Below are 25,882 nucleotides of genomic sequence, written 5' to 3' on the forward strand. Positions count from 1 at the left end.
TTCTTGAAACCTTCTTTTTGCAGCTGTTTGAATTTTTCTTTCCTTAGGCAAGGAGGTGTGTTGCTTTGCAAAGTTCTCTTGACTGCTTTACTAACTTTTCTTTATGCATCTCAAAAGACTTCAAGCCTCTAAAAATGTTACTGAAAAAGGAAACACTGACAATCCCACTTCAATGGAAAGAGTTGACAAAAAAAAGAATTGTTTTTGACCACAGAAATTTAGTCAACTCAAACATAATGCACATTTCAACCATACCTGATCAAATAACAAACGAAGCTGTCGTTCTGATTCTCCTACCCATTTACTCAGGCAGTCAGCACCTTTTCTCATAAAAAAGGCTACTCTCCTGTCACCTTGGCTACATTCATTAGCAAGTGCACGAGCAACCAATGTCTTTCCAGTCCCTGGTGGGCCATAGAATAGACAGCCTCTGCAATTAAAAGAGAAAAAAAAAAATCACTTAAGAATAATATCATAGAAAAGCACCTGTTATCACCCTCATTCCTGAAGCACACAACTGTTCTCTCCTAAACAAAGCCCTCTTCATTGTTTGTTATACTTTTCAAGTTACTGAAACCAAAGAATCTGAAGTCCTATTTCAATATACCATGACTGAGTGCTGATGGCCCAGAATAGATATATCTAACAATTAAATCTCTAATCACTTCATTTCATAAAACAGAACCCATTGAGCTGTGTAAAAAGTAGACAGATGTGTTTTTAGCCCAAGCGAGCACTGCAAGGTTCTAGTTACAAGTCTAGTTACAAGACTGGAAGTCTTGAAGAAAGTTGGTGGAACAGACAATTGGACTTCCACAAAAACAAACTGCAGTTGACTATCACTTACAGACTGAACAAGTCCACTTGCATGTAGAACTCAAAACCACTCCACACCTTATTTTGAAGGCAAGTCACACCACACTGCAAATCTTTGAACCTACACGTATGCTGAATTCTATCAATTTTTAAAATTTTTTTCTATTGCTAAAAAACCCCAAAACCATCAACCCTTAAAATTCTGAAGTGTGTAAACATAACAATACTTCAGTTGAGCATTTTCCTGAAAATAAGTGAATTAGAATTTACAGTTTTAAATGGCATCCCTTACCTTGGAGGTTGAATTTTGAACCTCTCAAAGACTTCCGGATAAAGCAATGGAAAAACAACCATTTCTTTTAAAGCTGAAATGTGGTCAGCAAGACCACCAACACCATCAAATCGTACCTAAAGATGAAGACAGAGCACATTTTAGATGTTAAAACTGCAAACTCAAAGTTCCCTCAGAAATCAGATGTCAGCACAAAGGAGACATTCATGCCCATTTTCAAACTGCTTGAAACAAAACTAAGCCATGGCAGTTATAGAGAACACATTACTGTATGAAAGCTTTCATAATTACTGAAAGTGTCTCCCTGACAGTATGAAGTAAAAATACTTACTGAACAATCTATTTGCACTGGATCAACATCAGCCAGACTGGCTCCGATTTTCATGCGATCTTTGTGAACTCCCTTTAAGTCACTTTTCCGAAAGTTGACAGGAAGAGACCTGATTTGAATTAAGGAGAAAAAGAAAAGTGCTTTATAACTTACAATGTGGATTTTTGATTTTCTAATAGTAGCAAATGAATTAAGAAGATCCTATAAGTGCAAACTTCCTGAATTGTTAAATATCCATTCTGGCTCTTATGTTTAATGTCCATGCGTAAAGAAAGGAGAACGGCCACTCCAGGTATTAAGCTGAATTAATTATTTTAACAACTCTTAGCACTTATAAATATCCATGTCAGTCCATAGGGCACATGGAGGAATACAAGCTTAGAACAAGTTATTCCTTATGTGCAGACCATGGACTGACTATGATTCATGTGAGGAAGAAAACTGCCCCTCCCAACCCCTAAATACACTGATATTTTTCAAACACTTTGAACCTCTATATTCAAAAAATTATAGCTCAAGATGATAGTTATTTCAGTTGGTTTTAACATTATAAAGGCTGTCTATCACTGCCAGTCCAAGGCTCCTGGAACCTATCTGCCAGTAGACTACTCTGAAAGACACCCAAGACATCAGGCTGAAAGCATATTTGTTAGACTGTTACTAAAATAGTTTTTCTAGATCATTTGTTAATAAACCAAATCTCCATCATTTCCTCTATAAATATCCTCTGTTATAGTGGCTTTCTCTCTGAATCAGCTACTATAAAGCACAGGAGCAGCAGAATTTTACATTAAGAAATTTCATTCAAGTGTTGCTACCCTCATTCCCACCTAGAAATCAAATTGCTTATTAAAATCAATGCTAAAAATCCAGTTGTAGAGAGTCCAGTTACAGTTGTATCAACAGATACAACTGCCAGAATTTAGAAACTGAAAAAGATGAAGATAGTAACACTTCACAGGAAGATGCAAAGTCCTCCCAAGTAGCCTCCTTCCTCCCCTGTTCTCCAACGGCATTAACCTTCTTAAATTTCTGTTCTTCCTCTGCCTCTCAAAATCCTCTTCATCAGATGAGGAAGAGGAATCGCTGCTGGGGACTGTGTGTCTCTGTCTGCAAATATTCAAACAAACAATGAAAAAAATTAAACACTAAGTAACATCAAAAGTTAAGTGAACACCATCTCAGTATACTTCGATATTTCCAGACTATTGTACTCCTTATGAATCTGATTTCAAACTACATTATGTGATTTTCCTCATGATATCAAAATTTGATTTTTATTAGGAAGGTGAAATGTTTAACCAGCATGCAAAGAAATTTCTTAACCAACCTGCTTTTTGCCCACCTGCTCTCACACACAAATCAAGTTTCACTTAGCATTATTTATCTACTATGTGAAATACCAACCTTTTAATTTCAAAATTTGGTTTCAAAACTCTCCTTCCATAACTGCCTGCTTTCAAGGATGCTAAATAAAGCACTGCTATCTAGCAAGGAATGGAATTGAACACTTGCAGGATGCTAACTCTATTTGTCACCGCTACTGCAATTTGTAATTTAGAATTTAATGTAGTATTTTTCTTGCTTTAAGCAGTTTCATACAGAAACTTGAATTGATTTCAAAGAGAAACTAGAATCAGCACCTGAGTGATTAAAAAAATCATTAAAACTTCCATACTCTCTCTAAGTTGTTTTTAGTTTTAAAAACATAATTTCCATCCTTCAAGATTAAACAGTATAGAGATTTTCAGAGGGAGATTTTTGGCTTCAATTCCAGAACAAATTAATTCAGTTATACAGTCTCAGCTATAACCCTCATCATTACCACAAACCAGAATCTTCTAATAAAATCTAATGGCCAGTAAAAAGGATGAGCTTTCCCCCAGTATCTGCTTTCTTTATACCCTCAGACCACCATAGCAATAGCCACACTGTTAATATCTAATTACTATGAGTCCAAAAACCCTTGAAAGCAGTATTCAGTTATGTGACTGACAGCACTGCTGAAAGAACTATCACTAATTAAATACATACCTGTTAGTTCCCTTGCATGAATCTCTCTGTCTGACAGGTGAAGGCCTGTCTGAAAAATATATCTTACGTTGTCTTGGTTCTGTTGAAAGCAAAAAAATTGGTATAATGTTATAAAAGTAAGTGAAAGCAGGATACTAAAAGAGGCGGAGAATGGGACATATATCTCCCATCTCTAAGTTGGGGAAGTTTCAAGGGTGGGGAAGAAGAGGTTGCTTTTTAAAATCAGTGTACAACAGAAACAAAAACACACACCTGAGTATTAAGAACTGAAAACCACAAGATCAAGTCTGTTTAATTACTATTCTTACAAGAATACATAGGTAGCATTTTTATTGAAAAACAATAAGGATGCCAAAAACCAAAGAAATGGAATATGCACAGGATATATGCCTTTAACTATATTGCAGGTAAAATATTGAAATAGAAGTTAAGTGTGTGTACATATTTTAATTCTTAAAGATCCCCATTACACTCTCCCTTCCATGCAAGAAATTAGCTCTTAAGAGAAGTTGTGCCTATAACCTACTTTGCAATGGAGCTTGATAGCGTTCCACAGTTTTCCTCTGCCGAAAGGAGTAACGCTTTTGAGTGTCCTCACCATCATCTTCTTTGGCTTCACTTTCTTCTGAGGAACCCCCTGCACATCGACATTACGTTTCACTGTTTAAGTACTGTTGCAAATTATATTAAATTCAAAATGCACTATATCACGTGTATTCCCACCAGCCCACAACCTCTTATGCTGTAAGAGGGTGGGACAAACAACAACTTTTCTTTTCCTCTGAAAACCTGTTCAGAGCTCACTACAGTAGAGCCCTAGAGTCTGACTGTGGTTTATGTCAGTAACAGCACAGATTATTTTCAATAGACGAAAAATACCCAGTAGTTCATCCCATCTCTATTTAAAACAAAGTTTTTGGCTAGAGCATAGTCAAGCAAACTAAAAACAGACTTATCCAACACTACCTTGATTATCAGCTATTTCTTCATCAGTCCTTTCCGTATCAAGGCTTTCCTTAAAATAATAAAAAAAAAAACCACACACAAAAGACCAGTCACAAATAAGCAGAAAACCTGTGGCCATATTTGGAGCCTATACACTATCATCAAAGCACTCATATACACAGATGATTTAGTTATAGTACAGCAAAAGAAAACAAGAACATCCTTCTAGAACCCAGGATGAATAAGATTAATAACAAGGGTTTCCACTCTAAAATAGGAATGTATATCCAAACAAAAAAAAAAAAAAAAATCTATGAAAGCAGGCTATGACAACATTTAAAAAACAAAGTGACTGCCATTCAAAAAGAAAGTGGACTAACTTAATTTAATAAAGCAAAACTAAAACAGAGAACATGATTGCTGTCTATCATTTTAACGACTTCCTCTTGGGGAAGGGAAATAATTTCCCTATATTAAATACCCTACTTATACAAAACCAGCAAAATAAATTAGTATTTACTTCTTCCGTGTCATGGAACTCCACCAGGTCTCCCATCCTTCGCCGTCTACGCATCTTCTCCATATCATCCATTTTCTGCAAGACTGCTTCTGCAGTACTAAGATACAAAGTTAACATATGAAAGCAAAAAAAGGCAAGTACAGAAAAAAATCCATTTAGAACAGCACACAATCATACTATTTTAATCAAGTGTGCACAACATAAGTCATTGATACTTCCCAAATTTTTCAACACTATTTGAAAATTACTTCAAATGTTTACTTTTTATAAAGAATTAAGAACAAATGTATGAGTATCTGCAAACATACATTGTTTTCAGGTTTATTTTCCCCCTCTTGCTGAACACAGTATAAAAAAAACCCAACTATTTTAGTAGGAAAAAGAATTCTGAAGATCACAGTAAAGTAACAAAGAAATTACGGCAGTTTTTCATAGCACTTAGGTTGCTCTGCATGATAGCATTGAGTCACTTGGTTCACAGCCTTCTTCAGACAACAGATTGCTTCTCTACACTGCTATTTAAATTTTCTGTTGATTTTCAATGACTACTCATGCTAGACACAATGTCTTACTGCTGTTACACTTTCAGGAAACAAATTTCCGTTTGGGCTTCACAGAGGGAATTAAGCCAGACAGGCAGAAACATTTGAATTGCTTCACTTTGCCAGTATCCAACTTTCCTTAGTATTTTAAGTTAAATCTACTGGAAACCACAACATCAGCTGACTGTCCTGGTTCACAACACATAAATCTACCCAGCCTACACATACCAGACCAGGTTCCTAACCTGACCTTGAACACTTGCAGGGAGGAAGCATCCTATTCCAGTGCCTCACCACCCTAACAATAAACAATTTCTTCCTTGCATCCAATCACTGAGATATAGCACATACATAGCAGCTCAGAGGAAATCTCAGTCTGACCCATGAATGCAAATAGCTCTTGCTGCCAGGAAAAACAAAACCTTTTCCTCCTGTCAAAAGGAGGAGAAAGTCTTTAGCCAATATTTTGCCATAGTTCAAAGGGTTGCTAATAAGGCTTATCATAGTAGCTTTGCAAGATGGTAAGTAAAACCTCCTTACTTTGTTATAAGTTTGTCAAACAAAGCAGATTCATTTGTAGAGCTGTAACGGCTTTGTCGAAGCCTGCAGCTGCGGCGAACCTCCAAATCCCCATTTTCTTCATGGACCTGCTCTGCAGCTTTTGACTCAGCTCTGGTCTTCAGTGTTTTGGACACTAAAATGCAATAATACATTAAACTTTCTGTGATGGAAAATGTCAGTCACTTTATTTCACTCTTGCTCTAGGAAAATGTAGATGCCTTTTATTTAAAGAATTTAAGTACAAAATTTAAAGTTATTTTCATGATCACAGCATTCAACTTGAAGTACTTCTGCTTAAACCACATACTTGAAAGTCTGATTTGTGTTGCAGCTTTTTTAGTAGATTGGAAAGCCAAGCTAATGAAAACAAACAGCCAGCTTTTGTTTCATGTAGGAGGCAAATTTATTCCAGTTAGCTCTCTCTGGGAAAGTGAAAACAACAAATGCCTACCTCTAAGGTGTTTTCCCTTCATTCACATACAATTGTATCTAATAGTTTTTTCTAAAAATTGCTTGTGTGAGACATCTCTTCTAAAGATACATGGTTTTTGTACACTGTCTAAGCGTGCATCATTTTCTGCACATGACACAAAAGCCCTAGAAGACAAGAAAGGCCTCAAGACAATATAAAGAGCTCAAATATCAAGAACTCAAAAACACTTGCCTGCTTTAAAAGATATCTGCTCAATATTTACTAGACAGCATCCTTTGCTATGGGTTCATTACTTGTACTACCACTAAAACTGTTAAGAGAGGTCAGTGAGAGAGTAATAGATATACTACCATGTCATTTTAAACACATGTAAGTTTGATCTCATCACCACCAACTATAAAAGTAACCTTGAGCTCAGGAAATAATCATTTACATTGCCCAAGAAGAACCTGAGTTTCTACATACAAAGTGCATTTTAGATCCCACATCCACCCTGTAGCTGGCACAAAGCTGCCTGAAGCTAAAGGATTTTCCCTTTTCAAAGTGGCCTCACAGCACCAAGCCTGCCTGTGTACTCAGCATGGCAAACTGGTTCAAAGGTGAAATCCTCAACTTCAAGGACACCTTTCCCACATCAGTGTGCATCTCATGACTGAATTACTTTATAACTGACTTGTGTTCCAGTGCTGCAATATCCCCTCCTACCTAAAAGGTGATTTACAGTAACCTGTAAAGTTAACCAGCTCTGCAGACTCCAGAAAATAGCTGACACAAAGAAAAAAATCTGTTCCTTAACTCTTGTTAACACCTAAAAATTCAGGAATTCACACTGCATTCTTGCCAAGCCTGAAAGGAACTAATAGCATCTCCTCCTATTTGCACCCACCTCTTTTCATAAAGCTTAGTGGAAATTCCTATCTTCTTTATATCTATTCTCATAATTTCAGGTAATTTTAGGTGATGAGTTCAGACGTTATTGAGACCAGTTAAATGAACAAAGTGACCAAATACAATCCTTCTCAGAAATCTGGCTAAAAAGAATACTAAGACATACTAATACTTACCTTCTTTATAGTCTTCCCTTTTTGGGCCTGATTTTGGCTTTGCCAATTGTCTACATTAAGAAAAAGAGAAGAAAGGAGAACAGAATTATATCAGAAGTACTGTACAAAAGTATTGAATTACATTGCACTGCACATTTCCCCCCTCAGCACTGGGAAACTTTAATCTAGTGCTCCATATCATGCAAAGAAAAGCCTGTGGACTCCAGGGAAGATTTGGATCCTGAGTCTGCTGTGTACCATACGCACACAGCTCTCCAAGGACAGATATTTCCCAGCTTGCTCATCTTGATGTCTCAATAGGGCAGGTAGTATCTCAGTAACCAAAGTGGAGGAGAGATCTCAAAGGACCCAGCAGGAGATACATGCCTTCTATAAAGCAGAACACTTTTACTAAGAAGAGTGATTAGAGTTCTAAGACTGGCACTGACATTAACATATTCATATTCCCTTGTGGGTTTTTAGCTGTAGATTTATCATGATGTGACTCACTGTGCATGCTTTCACTTTTCCTTTTCATTCTGTGACTTAAATAGAGATTGAACACCTAGAAATACATTACCTCGAAAAGTGTCGACTGACATTTTCACTCAGTATTTCCATGCTTTTGTCAAAGCTTGAGTCTGAACAGCGAGGCATGTTTTTTCTCCTCGATCTTAAGCAGTGTCCATTGAAACATTCAAAATTGCCAGAGGAAAATTTCTAGGAAAAGAAAGAATCATTTACTTATCTGAACCATTTATATTGCCTCATTTGATCAAGTTTTGTCTGTTACACTCCTGATTCAAGAGTTGCAACTAATGGCAGGTAAGCCTCAAACCACTTCTGCACCAAAAAAGTAGCTCTGATGAAAAAAGCCACATCAGACTTCCAAGAAAAATTCCAAAATCCTTAATTTCAAACTTGGTTCAGTGACCCAGTAACCAAAATATCATCTGTAACATGCAACTGTTCTTTTTGGGAAAGGCCAAAAATTACACTACAGAAGGAGGGGTTTGGGTCAAAAAGCCCCCAAAACCACATCAACCAAACAAACAAGCAAAACAAGAGAGAGAAGGAAGCCCCTTAGCTTGCTTTTGATCAGCTGATGGACAGTGTCACTCCTTATCCCTGAAGGGACACCTTTAGGTGAGTTTTGTGTCTCCCAACTATCTTGGAACAGAGCTAGGAATATTTGGATTTGTTGCTAATGGATCTCTGTCACTATTCCTTCTGTATCAGCACATGTTAACACTCTGCAGCTAGTGCATTTACCACCAGCAATTCAATGCTTTCTCTTGAATTGCCTGCACTATTTGTGAATCTGGATCTGTAAGTTCCTACTGAACTCGGCCAGGCTGAGTGTCCAGTGGGCTATAATCAGAACTTAGGCCCAGCTGCACCCAGCTCCTCTGATCTCTGAGGAGCAGATGGAACCCAAGGGGGTCCATTTTCTGCTAGATTTCTATATCTTTAATGCAACAGAAAAATTCCTAGTAACCAGATTAAAATATTTTCAGAAGAGTTTTTCCCCTGTCTCTGTTCCACTTACAATAGCATTCAGAGGGATATAAAAAAGAATTCCTTTCAGGAGGTAGCATTTATCCACAGAAAACCAAAGTGAACTCAAGACAGATACAGTTCTTCATGGATTTTAATCTTGTTCACACTGGTGTTTCTGCAAGGAGGATGCTATTGACTTTTACTGTGTGAGGAAAGCTGTGATGGCCACGGGAAGTAGTTTGTTTCATTCACAACACAAGGTCTCATTACAAGTAAGCCAAACTAAATCTCACACCGAAAAAGGCACAAAAGAGACAGGATTATTCTACTTCTTCACACTAATGTTACCAAGAGGTAATTCCACTCGATGGATGAACTTGACTGATGGAGATGAGTGAAGAAGGACCACAAGGACGTCAGGTTATGCAGGGAGAAAATTACAAGGACCACAGCCCAAAAAGAATTTAATCTGACTATTGCCGTCAAAGACACAAAACATTTTTACAAATATATTGGCAAGAAAAAGAAGACTACAGAGAATCTCCATCCTTCACTTGATACACAGGCAAACATATAACCATGGATAAGAAGGCAGAACTACTTTGTCTCAGGCTTTTAACAGTAAAACCAGGAGTACTCATAGTAGGCAGACAGGGACAGAGAACAGGAGCCTCCATAATCCAGGAGGGATCAGTCAGTGACCTGCTACACCACTTGCACACCCACACCTCTACAACGGGATCCCAGTCAAGGGTACAGAGGGAGCTGGCAGAGGAGCTTGCCAAGCCACTTTCATAGAATCAATAAGGTTGGAAAAGACTTCCAAGATCAAATCAAGTCCAGTCTCTGAATGATCATCACCTTGTGAACAAAACCACTAAGTGCCACATCCAGTTATTTATTGAGCACTTACAGGACTGGTAACTCCACACTTCCTTGTGCAGCCTGTTCCAAGACTTAACCACCCTTTTTATGAAAAATTTCTTCCTGATGTCCAACCTGAACCTTCCCTGGTGCTGCCAGAGGCTATGTCCTCTTGGCCTATCTGAGAGTTATGGGTTACCTGAGATAAAAGGCTGATCACCTACAACCTTCCTTCAGGTAGTTGCAGAGGGTAATAAGGTCTTCCCTGAGTTTCCTTTTCTCCAGGTAGAACACCCTCAGCTCTCTCATCTGCTCCTCATATTTTCTAGACCTTTCCCCAGCTCTGTTGTCTTTCTCAGGATGCATTCCAACACCTCAGTGCCTTTCTTGTCACAAGAGGCCAAAACTAGACACAGGATTCAAGGTGTGGCCTCACCACAGCTGAGCACAGCAATCACTGCCCTGGTCCTGCTGGCCACATCTCCGATACAGGTCAGAATGCCCAGACAAAAAAGAACTCTGGAGCACACTGCCTTCAAATATAGGTCACAAGAACAAATTGTTCAGTTTGGGGAATTACAGTAGGGTTATAGACCTGGAGATACATGGCTTCCAAAGGGATAGCAGCCACTCTGAATGTCACTGGGAGACTCACTCATGAAACTTACTGGGACTGGAAACCTAGAAGAGAATAAACTCAACAGATATTGGTTTACCTGAGACCTCTTGTTGTATGCTTCTTACTGTCTGTGGATGAAATGAGCTGTATAACTAAAGATAAATCATATGCTGATATCAGGGAAAAAAAGCAAAAGCTGCCACCACTAAGTTCTTGCACATCAACAAGACAGGAAAGAGGCATCAGGACTTGAACATTAAGCCAGCACCAGTTCTCATGATCTCAGTCAGATGGAGCACTCCTATATTATCTCTACAGTTAAAACCCCCAGCAGAGCCCAGCATTCTACAAATGAGGTAATGACTTCATGCTCAAAGCACAGAAAAGGTCTACAAAAAGGAAGGAAAAAAACCCCAATAAAACAAACAAACCCAAACCAAAGAACAACTTTACAACCAGTTTCATAACAATGATTCTGCTTTAGTTTCAGACATGACTGTACATTTAGCTTCCTCATTCCTGTCTTCCACACTGAGAACACATGCCAGCAGTGTTATCTGCCTAATGTTGCACAGCCTTCCCTCCTGTGCAAAGGCTGAATGAGCCCCCAACAAACATTTCTAGTGCAGACTGCAAAAAGCAGATCACATGACTGTTTGTAAGAGGGGAGGAAAACCTGCCACCACTAGGACTTTTTTCTTTTTAGTTCAGTAATCTTGAAAATAATGCCAACAAATACAAAAGCATAAAATTAATCCATACAACTGAGGCTCCTGAAAGACATCTGCTGGAAGGAAACAGAGTCTTTGAGTAGCAGCACTCTAAGGCAGGGCTCCCCTGAAGAGCAGACAACTTCCAAGTCAGATCTGGTCTGCTTTTATTTGTTACAGAAATACAGGACAGTCTGCAGAGTAGAGCCTGACTTGGAAACAGCAGAGGAAAGTTGTAGTTTTTTTGAAGGCTTTGTTAAGAAACAATGTAAAGTGAAATGATTGCAGTTGCAGAGAGCACAGGCCACTCGATATCTGTCCTTTACCATCACGAAAGCTGTCTGTCTCTCTTCTAGTAGAGTAGATCAAGATTATAGAAAGCTTAAGTAACATTATCACCGGTTTGGGTTATGCACTTTCATTAACTACAAATTTCTAAACGGGTCCTTTTTTAGAATATCCAAAGTACTATTTGACTAAGGAGTATTTACCAGGCCCTTCGGGCCAAGCAGAACGCACTCAGAGGCCCCATACGGTTTGGGTGCATTTCTGTCATCTAAACACAGAGCGCTCTACAAGCACTACTACAACTAAGAGAGGCTTCTTAGATCTTTTCAAGGTAACTTTTTAAAATAAGGAACTGAACCAAAATAAACGGGGATAGGGAATGACACAAACACACCAAACCATAAGACCATGCAGGTTTGTATTCCCAAAGACCCGCTCTGAGCAAGCTGCCACAGCTCCCGGCCCAGGTGCCGAACGGCAGGTAACGGGGAACGGGCCGGCTGCTTCTTACAGACCCCCACCCGCAGCCGCTGGCCCCAAACACTCGGCTCTCCCCTCTTTCTTTCCTCCGCGGAACACCATTCCCCAGCGCGTTCTCAGCTCCTCCCCGCAGCTCCCGGCCAGCAGCGGCTCCCCCGCGCCGCCTCTCCGGGCCCATAGCCCGGCGCTGCCCGCCAGGCCGCGCTCTCCCCACCCCCCGGCACTCACGGCCTCCTCGGCCCTCCTGGTGCCCCGGGATCCCGGGGTCCTAGCGGACCCGGAGCGGGTCCATACGCGGTGGCTCTTGAGCGCGGGGGGCTCCAGGGAGATGAACTCGGAGCTGGAGTCCAGGAGGTCGAAGGGGGGCCGGCGACAGCGGCTGTCGCGGGCGGCCATCCGCGGCGGGCGGGAGGCGCTGCTCCGCAGGACCACCATAGTGAGGGGCACGGACCCGCGCCCGCCGCGCGGATCCCTCCGCCGCGCTCCCTCCCTCCCGCTCCGCTCTCCCTGCGGCCCGCGCGGCGGAAGGACACGCGGCGCACTGCGATTGCGCGCGCCGCACACGTTTGGCGCCCAAAACTCGGAGCGCTGCGCCAGGCGGCGCGGGGCGGGGCTGGCTCGGCGGCTCCGCCTTGTCCCGTCCCTCCTGAGGGGTCCCTGCGGCTCCGGCCAGAGCTCCGGCCGTACCCGGGAAGTGCCCGTGCCGAGCCGCGATGGCCGCGCTTTCCTCGGGGACGGTATAGCGGCTGCTGCTGCCGAGCCCAACGCTCCCTGCGGCGCTCTCACCGCCGCTCAGCCCGGCCATGGCGCGGCCCGGGGCCGGTTATGAGGCGGCGGTGCCGCCCCGCCCCGCCTGCACCTACACCAGCTGCTACTGGTAAGGGGAGCTACAGGGGCGGGAGAGCGGGTGCCCCTCACGGCCCCCTGAGGCGCCGGGACAGCCGAGCCGCCGGCGGGAACGGCGCGGCTGCGAGCTGCTCACACTCCCGGGCTCGCTTCTCGTCACGAGAAATGAAGTTGGAGGAAAGCAAAATAAATAATCGATTTTGTGTTTTTCAGCGAAGAAAATGTTTGGAAGCTTTGTGACTACATCAGGAGTCAGGATCGGTACCCTTTAGAAGAATTTTATGCTGTTTTCATATCCAATGATAGGAGGATGGTGAGTCAATGGGATGTGATCAGAGTCAGCTATGGAAAGGTCGGGCCTTCAGACTGCAGCCCAGTGTAGGTGAGACATGGTCCCAGCGATTTCCACCACAGCCCGGGGTTGGGGAGTGAGCCTTTAGCCCAGCCTGTAGGTGAGATACAGTCCAAACCCATCTTGTAGCTCACTTTGGATCAGGGGTCTGCCAACCACACATGAGATCTTTTAATAATGCACTGCTTCAAGACAATGGAATGAGGTGTGGTGTCCCTGCAGGCTGTGGGAGTAATTCTGTCTGTAATCTGCCAATTCAGGAGAATAGTTACCTTTATAAAATCAAAGATATATAAAACTATAAGGCTGGAGAACACGTCTAAGGCCACCAAGCCCAAGTGTCAACCCAGAACTGTTATATTCATCCCTGAACCATATCCCAAGTCTTTTGGATGTTTCCAGGAATGGAGATACCATCACTTCTCTGGACAGCTTTTCTAATGTGGCCCAGAACAGTATCTCAAATTTCATGCTCTTGAGAAAGAAACTAGAATAATTTTTCTTACTGCAGCACAGATGAAACCTGAGGAAGTTGGTAGGTTAGCAAAGAACTGACCAATTCACCTGAAATGAATCTGTATTAATCAGAAAGATTTTATTCACTTCAGGTTCATTTATAACTTTCAGATTCCACTCTGGAAGCAGAAATCTGGACATGGAGATGAGCCTGTTGTCTGGGTAAGGCATTCATTACTCTCAATAATTTTGAGTGTGTGCCTGTAGTTGATAGCTGCAGGATCACCCATGGGCATGTAACAAACTGTTCATCTGGACACAAAGGAACACTTTCTACTCTCAGGGTGTTGGAGTGCTGGAGCAGAGGGATTGTAGAATCTCCATCCTGAGAGATTTTTGGAAGCTGTCACACAGTCCTGGGCAGTTGGATGTAGGAAAGTCCCCTTGAGCAACAGGTTGGACCAGATGACCTCTTAAAGTCCCTTCCAACTTCACACACTGCATAGTTTTGCATTAATATTTATAAATCTTTTACAGATTTATAGATAGCCCAAATCTGGTGCTCCTTTGCACCATCCCTCATTTAATAGTGAGACAGTAAAACCTACAGGTGACAAGTCTTAATTATAGTAAAAATGCATAATAGATAGGTAAAAATTATTATCTGGGTGTTGAGGCTGCCAGCCCTGTAGAATTGTAGGTAGATGACTGTACTTGTAAGAAGCAGATGGATGAAAATGTTTATGTAGGTCTCCCAGATGATAGAAGAATATAAAATGTATATGTATTCAGGAGTCAGTGGTTAAACTGACCCATAAACAGTGGCTTTGAAGTGTCACTTGATCAATTAAAGCAGATCAGCAATTACTGATGCAGAATTCCTTGGTATTGTTATAGTGTCCTTTCAGTTATGTGGCACATAAAGAACCTATTTTTTGGTGGCTGTTTCTGAAATTCTGCAAAGTAATCTGCAAACTTCTGAAGTTTTCTGATTTCTGAATCATTCACTTTCTTCCAAAATATTGGTATCTTTACAGTACCAAAAAAAAAAAAAAAAAAGAAAAAAGGTTTGGTTTAGAAAGAGATCCAAGTGTTACAGAGATGACCTAAAAGGGAATAGCAGAGTCGGGAACGAACATGGCAGAGTTTGGGTTTCTTGTAAAAATTAATGGGTTAAAAAGTCTTTTAGCTTTGACATTTCAGTGGATCATAGGTTGTGTAAAACCTGCCATCTAGTTTTTCTTATGCTCTCTAATAGGTTTTTCTAAATACTGTTGAATACAGTGGTGTATGTGTATTGGTCTGGTGAAGTAGATTGCCCAAATCTTTTTCATTCAAATGTCTTTGTGGTTTTAATATTGAAAGTGTCAAAAGACAGCGCTCAACCCTTTTTGTGAGTGGATTCAATGTAAATATAAGTAAGTTGTTAAGACCTGCCTTCAATTTAATTTTGGACAGCAGCAGTAACATACCTGACACCTAATGTCAATAACTGCAGTGTCCCCAAACCTCTACCTGGGTTTCTTGCAAGTTCAGGAGTAAAACTTCACTGCACAGCCCAAATGTCTTGATAAAATAGTTGCCTTGAAAAAGTGTGATATGATACCCATAGATATTTTTTCCCAGCTTCAAGAGCTGTTACAGGAAATTGTCTTACTCCTGTGGTCCTCCCAATCTGAGCTGTTTGCTGGTTTTTCAGTGGTGTGCTGGTTTTTCAGGTGCTTCTGGCAGCTGAACACTCGACACTCAAATTCACAGACAGTGTTACTGCAACAGGTACAGAATCTCTTATTAGAAGAGATCACTAGGTAACTTTAATGTTAGCCTATCACTTTATCTTGTGAGTTTATTTATGACTGGGTCTAATAAAGAAGTGCTTAACCAAACAACTGTTGTGTTTTGCTGTGGAACATGAGAGAGATTTTCTGTTTTCTTAGGAGTAGTGTACACTTTAGTTTGCTGTCTTGGCTTAAATCAAAGGAGGCTGCAAAGAAATGGGGAGAATAGCAAGGTTTCTGGAAGAGCAGATGGCAAGATAGACATTAGGAAATATCTCTCCTGATGCCAGAAATGTTACAGGCTTAATATTCAAGGACAGCAAGCAGACTAAAAAAATGGATCTGAACTTATTCTTCTAGGAATCTTTTTTATTCCACTCTCGTTGCCAGTTCATTAATTGCTGTTTAACTAATGGCAATTACCCTTCTTCCCAGGACTACCATGTTATTCTACTTCATGTTTCCAGTGGGGAGCAGAACTTCATTTATGATCTTGACACAGTGTTGCCATTTCCATGTCCTTTTGATGTGTACAGTGTGGAGGCTTTTAGGTTGGATGACAGCATTCGTCCAGAGTTCCACAGGTGATGGCATGAAATATAAAGACTATGGATGTTATTTCATGAAATGTTGAAGTTCTCTTTGTGTATGCATAGGGACAGAGATTTCTTTACCATACTCCAGTAAAATAAAAATGCATTGTGTTACTTTTCTATAGTTCTTGACCTTAGTCATCAAAAGCCCTTTTCTTTCCTGCTGTAGCTTCATGTTAACAACTTGGCTCAACATTCCTGGTTTTTGTGTTTAATAACATTAGTGTTCCTTGATGAGAGGAACATTCTGTTTTTCTGAGTGATTAGAGCAGTATTGTGTACATGCATCTTTTAATACAATTTCGCAATTTTTTTTTTAGAAAAATCAGAATGATTCGAGCAGATTTGTACTTGAAGACATTTGCTTCAGACAGGTCTCACATGAAGGATGCAAATGGGAAATGGCAGAAACCTCCTCCTCCATACCCTTGCATTGAAACTGCAGGTGAGCTACCAGAACTCCTTCTTCCTGCTTATAGTGCTGAATGAAGTAGTTCAGGATTCACATGAGAAATGAATAACTTATATAACATTTATCCAGCCAGCTTATTACTTCATATGGGAAAAAACAGTGCTAAGAAACATTTGGTACTCACTTTTTTGAACATGTAGTCTAACATGCCTTCTGGCATTTACTGGTATTGAACATGAATTACTGATATTCATAAACTGAACAGAGAATGGGAGGTGAGTAATACTGTTCTTGTGTTACAGCAGGGAACTGAAGCAAACAGGCCAAATAACTTGCTTAGGGGACACAAAGTTTTCATACAGTGATTATACCACACTCTAGCACACAGATCCCATTCTGGCAAAGTAGTGTTGGCAGGAGGAAGTTTTCAGGCTCTGTTCAATGTGGTGGCTTTGCCTGCATGAAATGTTTAAGGTTTCTCTACCAGGTGAAGGGACTCCAGGATGTTTTAAGTCACTGGCAAGTTGGCAAGTTTTTCCCTAAGCCTTAAGCCTCTTCTAGGTGATAGCCTAGCTAATAGCTTCTGGGCCAGGCAGAGAGAGAGAGGTAAAGACTTGCCATCTATTCTGTAGAGCTGCTTAAAGAATTCTCATCACACAGCTCTTCAGCTTATTCCAATCATGTGTTTTGCAAGCTGAGTAACATTTGCCATCTGTGTGTTTGTTCTCTCATTTTCTTCCAAGGAAAGCATGGTGAGGTTCTGCTTTGAAAGAGTTGTCATGTTACTGCTCTGCATGTTTGGTTTTGTTGATTTTTAATAATGCAGTACTGTTATGTGTTTTTTGTGAGAGAAGGCAGGGTCAAAGAAACATATTCTGTCTTTAGGTCCAAGTGGTTTTAAGTTGCTAGGAAATTAATTCTCAGTCTTTGCTTTGGTTTCTAAGGAAGCTTGGTGTTCCACATGAGAGTAGAAATGAATCATGAGAGTGAGCAGGAACACAGATGTAGTATTTGTTATGAGGTTTTAGCTGTTTTCTAGACAATCCAGGTTATGAAGTGCCTTGAATTTTAACTCTTGGTTATTATTTTCAGCAGACTTTTATGCAAAGGTATTGTAGGGAGTGTAGCATTCCTGAACTGCAGTCAAAGTTGTCTGTTAGCTGGACTCTCGTAGATACTGAGATCTTTTTTTGTCTGTGGAAACCTTGTTGTTTTGGTAGCTGAGAGCTAATGAAAGTGTGAGGAACATAGATGAGGTGAGAACAGGAAAGCAAAAAATTCTATTCAAATCAAAAGAGTTGAAACCATTACTTGTGGGTAGCAGGGTACATAATGACTCAAACAATTGCAGATGTGCACATATATCTCTAGCTGGACTAAATGACTCCATAGCTGCAAACCCAGTAACTCTCCCCTTACCTGTTGTGTCTGGCTGAGCTTTACCTCACTGGTGAGCCACAGCCACAGGCCTCAGCCTCCAGATTGTCTCTGTGGTGCTGGTAGACAGTGAAGGATATGTAGCTCTTACTTCCTCTTGTGCTTTCATTCTTTGCTCTGTACCTCACCATGCTGAATAAAATGTCCATAGGTCATCCAGTCCAACATCTGCCTGAAGCAGGAATTTCTCAGGGCTTGAACACCTCCAAACATGATGATTCCACTACCTTTCTGGACAGTGTTCTAGTGTTTGACCACTGTCATGGTAAACAAAAATTGAATAAAGAATCCTAGTATATAATCTGAATTTCCCATGTTCTAACTTGCTTTTTTCATTTCTTGTCCTGTTGCCAGTCTCCTCCAAGAAGACTCTGGCTCCATTGTCCTGCCTCTGATGAAGTAGATGTAGGCAGCAGTAATGTCTCCCCTTCATCTTCTCTTTTTAAGACTGAACAGACCCAGTTCTCTGAGACTCTCCTTGAATAAATGTTGTCCTTTACCAAACAACTTGATTTTTCTCTTCTACTGGCCTACTCCAGTGTGTCCATGTTTTGGGGTTTTTTTTGTGCTGAGGAGCTCCAAATGGACACAGTATTACAGCACTGCTGAAGTGCTCTCATCTCCTGGTGAGTTGACTGAAAGAAACTTGTTACCCTGCACCAACTGAAGGTGAAAAGTCATTCACTACAGAGCCTTCAAGGTCTGAGTCAGAACAGGACTAGATTGTCTCAGATCTAGGACATCTAATTGAAGTTGTTTTCATTTAGTACCACTTCCTCCAGCTTTATTTTTGTCTTTTTTTTTTTGTATTCACTTGAGATACTTTATAATGATGTGTGCTTCAATGTGCACAGTGCTGTGAGTCTGCGAGGAGTCTGGGTCCAACTGCAATGTCTCAGCACAGTTTTATCAGGCAGAAAGCTGCCTTATTTTTAACTTGATGTAAAACTGGGTGGCAGACCTTATGTTATCATAAAAGAGCCTGGGGTATTAGTGTTTGTGTCCATGCCAAATTCCATTGCAGATAACTGTTTTCTCCCTGCCGTTTCACTTAGATAGAACGTTCTGCTTTCCATGTTGATTTGTGTTTGTGTAAGATTAAATTACTTGTATATTTCATGTTAGTGGTGACTGCAATATAATGGTTGACAGAACCAACCCCAGCTTGTTTTAATACCAATTTGTTTGTGAGGCACTTTTCTATCAGGGTGGGTTTGGGGTTTTTTTGGTTTTTTTTTTTTTTTTTTTTTTTTTTTTTTTGTTTTGGTTTTTTTTTGTTGTTTGTTTTGTTTTGGTTTTTTTTTTCTTCTTTCATTTAGAGTAGCTGAATTCCTAAGCTTTTGAGAAGATGCAAGGTTTTTATATTCCTTCTGTTTCCTGTATATCTTCTTTGATGTTTGTGGCAGTTTGACCCTGCCTGGATGCCAGGTGCCCATCAAAGCTGCTCAATCACTCTCACCCAGAGCTGTAGAGAGGAGAGAAAATGCAATGAAAACTCACGAGTTGAGATAAGGATGGGGAGAGATCACTCACTGATTACTGTCATGGGCAAAACAGACTCAATTTAGGGAAATTAGTTGAATTTATTACCAATCAAATCAGAGCAGGGTAATGAGGAGCAAAACAAATCCTGAGCACACCTTTCCTCCACCCCTCCCTCTTTACCAGTCTTAGCTTTATTCCAAGCTCTCTACCTCCTCCCTCCCCACTCAGTGGACAATGGCAGTTGCAGTCATTACAGGTTGTTTCTGCTGCTGCTCAGGGAGAGGAGTCCTTCCCTTGCTCCAGTGTGGGGCTCCTCTCATGCAGTTCTTCATGAACTTCTCCAGTGTGAGTCCATCCCATGGGCTGCAGATCTTCATGAACTGCTCCAGTGTGGCTCCCTTTCCACGGGGTGCAGTCCTTCAGGAGCAGGCTGCTCCTGCATGAATCCCCCATGGGGTCACAAGTCCTGCTCCCAAACCTGCTCCACCTGGGCTCTTCTCTCCACAGGTCTGCAATTCCCTTCCAGCAGCCTGCTCCAGCATGGGCTTCCCACAGGGGTCACAGCCTCCTTTCAGGCATCCACCTGCTGCCTCCAAGGCTCCTGTCTGGGCTGCAGGGGCACAGCTGCTTCAGCATGGTCTTCACCACAGGCTGCAGGGGAACACCTGCTCTGGGGCCTGGAGCACCTCCTGCCCCTCGTTCTGCACTGACCTTGATGTCTATAGAGCTGTTTCTCCTGCATATTCTCACTCCTCTCTGGCCACAATTACTTCTGTGCAATAGCATTTTTTAATTTCTTAAAGGAAGGGGTACTACAGTAATCACTGATGGGCTCAGGCTTTGCCAGAGGTGGGTCCATCCCAGAGCTGGCTGGCACTGGCTCTGTTGGACATGGGGGAAGCTTCTAGAGAAGCCACCCCTACAGCTCTCCCCTGCTACCAAAACCTTTTGGAATTGAATTGAGCAATCTCAGTCATTAACAAATTAAGCACTTTTCTCCTACTTGTAACTCAAAGGGAATAAATAATTAAAAATAAGCTTACATGGAGTCATAAATTCCAGTCTATGCCTAAAAAAATTGAAGTTGGCACAAGGTGATTTTTAAAAAGCATTTTTCTAAAAGACAAACAACTCCAGTCCAACCAATAAAACAGCAATTAAAAATAACAAAACCCTCTCAGACTCAATATCTCCTTAGAACTCACATGCTAAGCATTAGCCTCTTGGAAGTGGCTCTGCTCTTGCTGTTTCCCAGAGTTAGGCCTCTGTGGTTTTTACTGGCATTGCCCTGGCCTCTGTTCTGCTGTGCTGCCATGGATGCCAGGAGAGGCTGGCCAACTTAAGTGTCTGCACAGTGCTTTCTCACCCTGCCCTGTCCTCAAAGCTGCTCTGCTGGAATAAACATACCTGAGCTGCAGCACATTCCCCTGGCCCCACCTGTTTGCCACTGATCTCCTGTTGAAAGAAAACGGAGTATTTTGTTTAAATAAGGGAAATGAGATTTGGTGAAGAGATTAATTATTCTAGGGCTGGTGAGGCCTACCCTGGGTTTTCTCTTAAATCTTTCCACAAATTAATGAGGTCTGATTCTGTTTAGTTTATGGTTTGGGATGAGATCAGCCCTCCTTATTGCCAGCCTCTGTAAAATACAGCTTGCACAGTGCATTTCAAAATTACTCTGAACAGATGGTCATATGGCTTATGTACAAGTGATAGCAGCAGCTCCAACACTGAAAAGCACTGGTTTGAATTTCAGTTCTCCTAAGGTGTTCAGTAGCACACTTGCTGGATTGATTTGTAAAAAGTTTTTTGTTCTTTTTATTATTGATAAAATCCCTGGTAGCCAATAATGATGTGGTTTTACTTGGGTTGTTTTTTTAATTTTTATTTTGAAGAGGATGAGTAGGACAGCTGAGAAATTCTGGAGACACTGTGGATCAAACATGTATGTAACAGGAAATCTGCTAGACAGAGGCCCGGCAGTTGCTGCAGTTGTTTTCTGTATCTCCTCGCCGAAGTGGTGGCAGGATCCTGGTGGAAGTGAAAAGGCACTGATTGAAGTAGCTCCTGTGCACTTCACAGGAACCTTCTGCTGCTCTCATTTGAGAATAAAACTCCGGTCTGTCCGTGAGGTCCTGACTGCACAAGCTTTTGAGGAGGTAATGAATCAAGTCAGATAGATGCAATAAAGACACAACTAAGAAGTATTTAAGTTCCCAGAGTGGCTTATTGAAATTACACCTCTTGTTGTAAAAGATAATTTAAAGTGGTGAGCTGTGTTTTAACCTGAGATGAACCAGGATGGTTTGCACAGTCAGTTATATCTTAGCTGTGGAGACAGCTGCCTCCAGCTGAGAGTGGGAAGAGTCCTGACTTATCTCCTTGCTCAGACAAGGGAGGGGGTTCTGAAGAGAGCTGTAAACACCTACACAAGTCTGTGAAGAGTCCAACTTTCTTTTAGGTGCCCCCAAGGTTTTAGGCATCAGCAGAGCTGATCTTTGAGGCTTTGTTCCAGACTTCCTTGCTTCCAGCAGCTCTTGGGCAGCTGTCATTACGCTGAGTTAGTCCAAGGTCTGTGAGCCAAGCCGAGGCTTGGCTTAAATGCTGCTTTCTAACTGCTGTTGGCAGAAGCCACAAGTATCATGGCTGACAGTGCCTGAGATGGTGCATGCTTTTTGTTTTACCCTTGCTGGGGCTAAAAGTGGCAGATGATTTAAACAAAAATAAAATTACACAAGAATCCCAGAATGGGCCAGATAGGTCTCATTTGGGAGGGTGTGTGTAACGAAGTGTGTTTGGTCAAAGAGGCAGATGAGCTCCAAGCGTACACAAATTCAAGCTAGTGTAACAGTTACAGCACCTGAGGAGGACTGCAAGGCTAATGTAAATCTCAAAAGAAAATAATTCTGCTGCTGTTGGTCTTGTAAAAATGTTGTAGGATACATGCTCCTTGCATTTGTGGAGAGATCATCTTGGTCGCCAGCTGTAGCATCCAGATGTGTCTTTTGTAAATGCTGATGTTTGTCACTCTTGATCTGCTTCGGGAATAGGACTTTGTGGTGTTCTCATGCGTTTTTGCTGAGCTGTTTCCTAGCGCTGCAAGGTCTAACACAACGTTCAGGCCTTCAGGCAGAGCCCATGAGGGAAGAGCAGCACAGCAGGGCTGTTATTGCACAAATGAAACAGGAGAGGTCTCACAAGGTTTTCCCTACGGGTGTCTCCCGTGCTGCTCCAGTGCCATCTACCGACAGGTTCCTAGGCCATCACTCTTCATAGGAATGGACTTGTTTGCTTTGGTGATAGTTTTGTTCCCTTTCATTACATTTTGCTTGTGGGCTGTGTTATGCTGAGCCACAATCCTTCTGAAGTTAGAGAATATTTCATTTCCTACAGGCATTGTAGCAACTTCTAAGTTGTGAACAGCAGCAGTGTTTGTAACTACTGGAAAAATCTCCTTTGGACTGCTTTACCATTCTCAGAACAGTTTTATGAATTCTTTTACTATGCTCAGTGCACATAAAGCAGAGAATTGTTTATTTATTTAATCTTAAAGTATATGAAGAATCACATTAATTTTGAAAACGCACCTGGGAGGAAAAGGCAAGTTTGGAACTGGAAAACAGACTTAATAGTCTGCCAGCAAGCATGAACTGTTATCCACTACTAATTTGTTCTTGAGCTGTGACAGCAAATTGCTGAGCTTGTGCTGTTTTAAATTCCCACATCGGCAGAAATTGTCCCTGTTGTGCCAGACTCACTTTAGCAGTAGGACGATGCTTGGCTGGACATAAGGATTTTCCATATGCAGAGTTCAAACAGGTTAACAAGAAAAGATTAGGGCCCAGACCTCAGAGGTGTATGAGAGTTGGGATCTGGGAAGTCACAAAGCTGTGCTGTAGTGTAGATGTGGTGCAAACAGTGGCCTTCAGGATCTGGATTATGGCTGGGACTCCTGGGTCTGGGATTCCTAAATATCATCTTCCTTTCCTTGCTTACACTGTCCAGAATGGTAAGCCTAGTTACACAAGCATTTTGCAGCTGAAGCAAATTCTATCCTTTGGATTTTATAATCTATTCATCAGAGCCTCCTCTTGTTTGATTCTTAGTCCTTAAATGCACATATGAATCATCCATGGTAAATACTTAATACAGTGGAAGAACTGTTAACAGTAAATCTATAAAGTAAACCTGTAACAGTGGCTTTACCACTCTATTCCTTAAACTCATTCTCTGCCAGTTTTCTTTTAATGGGCATTTAAAAAGATTATTAGTGCACATCGCCAGTGAGGACCTAAAACAAGTCCATAGATGTTCATCATTAGAACTGAACCTCTCATCAGCATGGTTCTGAGTCAGCAAAGCTTATACCAGGCCAGCTGTGGAAAAAGGATGTATAAGGCACCTAAATTCAAAAGTGCACACCAGTGCTTTTCCAGTGAGCTCTCTGGGATCCATGAATGGGACAGAATGGTTTCTACCCCTCCTGTAGGGAGCAGAGCAGATTAAAATCCTAGCAAAGAGCAGTCATGGTTACTTTTCTCTTGAAACTGTGGCAGTTTAACTTTTCCCCCTGACTTCATTCTGTCATTCAGGATTCATAAAAAATAAGAATTTTGTGCTCTTCACCTGAGCATCCCTCTGGGCCAGGGGCTGGGTTAGGTCACACATCTCCCCTCTGCTTATTCTGGCCCTGCTGTGGGCCATGTTCAGTGAGGACAAAGTTCAGTACTGGAGGGAAAACAAGTACTGTAATCTGGAGAGTAACAATCTGCAGGTTTGCCAAGGGGCTAATCACTTCTGAGAGACAATAAGCAACTTGCAGTTCTGACTACTGCTATGAGCCTGTTCCTCTGTGGTCAGTGCAGAAGTTGACTCTGTTGACTTTGGTTCAGAAGTTAAATGGGTGAATAATACTTCCCCTGCTTTTGAGGCATCGCATTGTGTGAATGCAGGAGGACTGCATTGCACTTCCCTGTGTTGGCTGTTACTTGCACTCCAGTTCTCTGACCACTGCTTGACCTTCTAGGCTGTTGCTGAAGGGAAAAATCTTACCCACACATGCTGGTTTCTAGTGACTTACTGGGTGCTTACTGATCCTGTAATGTGATTGTTGCCATGGGCAGAGAGGGGAATCAGGGCAAAAGCAGTGTTTCAGAGACTGGAAATAGATGCTTCTGTACTACTATACAATTTGCAGAATCTTGATGGAGTGAACTATTGAAGAGGAGTTTGGAATGTTTTCTTGAAAGATGTATACCTGTGCTACAGAACATGCATAAGGAACTTAAATATTTCCCTTTTCTGGTCCTTTTTTAGATTCCAAGATGAACTTGGATGATTTCATCAGTATGAATCCCGAAGTGGGATGGGGCTCAGTATTCTCCCTTTCAGACTTTGTGCATCGATTTGGCAGTCAGACTGATTACAGCAATTCCTTGGAAGGACAGTAAAATGAACAAAGTTCTTCTGGTTCTGAGTGGATGTGTTTTGTTTTGCTGCTTTTACACTGTATTTATGGTTTATATTTCTGTACATGGAATGGGTATTTGGAAAATTAGAACACCCAGTCAGAAATATCATACACTGAATAAAAACCTTTATTTTAATTATGTAAGAATGTACTTGATTTTTAATGTCAACTCAAAGGCAGACGTGCCACCATGAGCATATTGCTTTTTCAGCTACTGCGCCCAAACTGAAAAGAGCTGCAAAAAAAGCTTTTGGAAAAATATGTGCATAAAATACTGAATATTGTAGCCTAAATTGCTATATGTTGTCACATTTTAAAAGTGAGATATGGTTTTCTTCATGTTATGATTGCTGTCAATTATATATAAACAGACAGTGCATCTCAGTTTCTTCACTAGCTTTACTGATTAGTCCTTACTTAGCAGAAGTGTAAAGGAAAAATTGATTTAGTAGTTTAGTTGTGAACTCCCATGCACTATGTAAAACCAGGTAAGTATCCAGGTTTCTCTGCTGTACAAGGGGAGAATTAAATCCTGTCATTTCAGTTAAATGTTCTAGTGCTGACAGTTCCTGGAGGATGCAGTTGCTATTTTTGCTTCTCATGCTGGCTGTGTGCATTCTCACCTGCTCCCATCTTCTCAGACTTGGTGTTTGTTTGGCCTTATGGTAATTCAGGGTAATTCTGGCAGAAAGCAGGAAGTTTTGTTGAGGTTTTTTTTCCCTGCCTCTTGGTTCCTTGAGCTGGCCTGCCATGAGGTCAGACAGCTGCTCCTGCTGATGTAAGGCAATCAGCAGGGCCATATGGCTGGGGGGAAGGGAGTGAGAAAGCCTCCCCCTTCAGGGCTGTGTGCTGCTGAATATCCTTAAAGGTGATTCCTACACCTACAGGGCTTCCCAGGAAAGCCATCATGCTGACTGAGGGTTTGGAGCAGTCTCACACTACTTAGAAGACTGCCCTAAACATGGAATTTCAGAAACAGAATAAAATGAGGTCTTTTATTCTCAGCTTTGGACCTGTTCTACTTTATACCCTGGCACATCAGAGACACAGTCTAGTAGATGAACACGGGTTAGAA

The 25,882-nt window shown here is 41.5% G+C and overlaps 2 protein-coding genes across 5 annotated transcripts in view; one reads left to right on the forward strand and one right to left on the reverse strand.

The window, feature by feature from the left end:
• ATAD2 (ATPase family AAA domain containing 2) overlaps window positions 1–12,462 on the reverse strand; it is a 29,969-nt gene extending 17,507 nt beyond the window's left edge. The window contains exons 1-12 of one of the 2 annotated variants that reach the window (XM_079299773.1): window positions 12,273–12,462; window positions 8,098–8,237; window positions 7,539–7,588; window positions 6,021–6,174; window positions 4,939–5,035; window positions 4,440–4,488; window positions 4,000–4,110; window positions 3,474–3,552; window positions 2,460–2,549; window positions 1,440–1,548; window positions 1,109–1,224; window positions 256–430 (exon numbers count right to left, since the gene is read on the reverse strand). In XM_079299773.1, coding sequence (XP_079155899.1) covers window positions 256–430; window positions 1,109–1,224; window positions 1,440–1,548; window positions 2,460–2,549; window positions 3,474–3,552; window positions 4,000–4,110; window positions 4,440–4,488; window positions 4,939–5,035; window positions 6,021–6,174; window positions 7,539–7,588; window positions 8,098–8,237; window positions 12,273–12,413 — 1,311 coding nt within the window. In that variant the 5' untranslated portion in view covers window positions 12,414–12,462. Of the gene's footprint in view, window positions 1–255; window positions 431–1,108; window positions 1,225–1,439; window positions 1,549–2,459; window positions 2,550–3,473; window positions 3,553–3,999; window positions 4,111–4,439; window positions 4,489–4,938; window positions 5,036–6,020; window positions 6,175–7,538; window positions 7,589–8,097; window positions 8,238–12,206 lie in introns of both variants that reach the window. The other variant, XM_079299772.1, reaches the window with a different exon arrangement.
• Window positions 12,463–12,532: 70 nt separating this feature from the next.
• Window positions 12,533–25,882, forward strand: part of NTAQ1 (N-terminal glutamine amidase 1) — a 38,296-nt gene continuing 24,946 nt past the window's right edge. Inside the window, exons 1-6 of one of the 3 annotated variants that reach the window (XM_079299805.1) lie at window positions 12,533–12,855; window positions 13,038–13,137; window positions 13,804–13,854; window positions 15,846–15,994; window positions 16,324–16,448; window positions 18,207–18,360. In XM_079299805.1, the coding sequence (XP_079155931.1) occupies window positions 12,782–12,855; window positions 13,038–13,137; window positions 13,804–13,854; window positions 15,846–15,994; window positions 16,324–16,448; window positions 18,207–18,247 (540 nt within the window). In that variant the 5' untranslated portion in view covers window positions 12,533–12,781 and the 3' untranslated portion in view covers window positions 18,248–18,360. Of the gene's footprint in view, window positions 12,856–13,037; window positions 13,138–13,803; window positions 13,855–15,845; window positions 15,995–16,323; window positions 16,449–18,206; window positions 18,361–24,653; window positions 24,947–25,882 lie in introns of those variants that run through there. The other 2 variants (XM_079299804.1, XM_079299806.1) reach the window with 2 other exon arrangements.

This window comes from Erithacus rubecula (assembly GCF_903797595.1).
Source record: "Erithacus rubecula genome assembly, chromosome: 3".
In the NCBI taxonomy this organism is placed as follows: Eukaryota; Metazoa; Chordata; class Aves; order Passeriformes; family Muscicapidae; genus Erithacus; species Erithacus rubecula.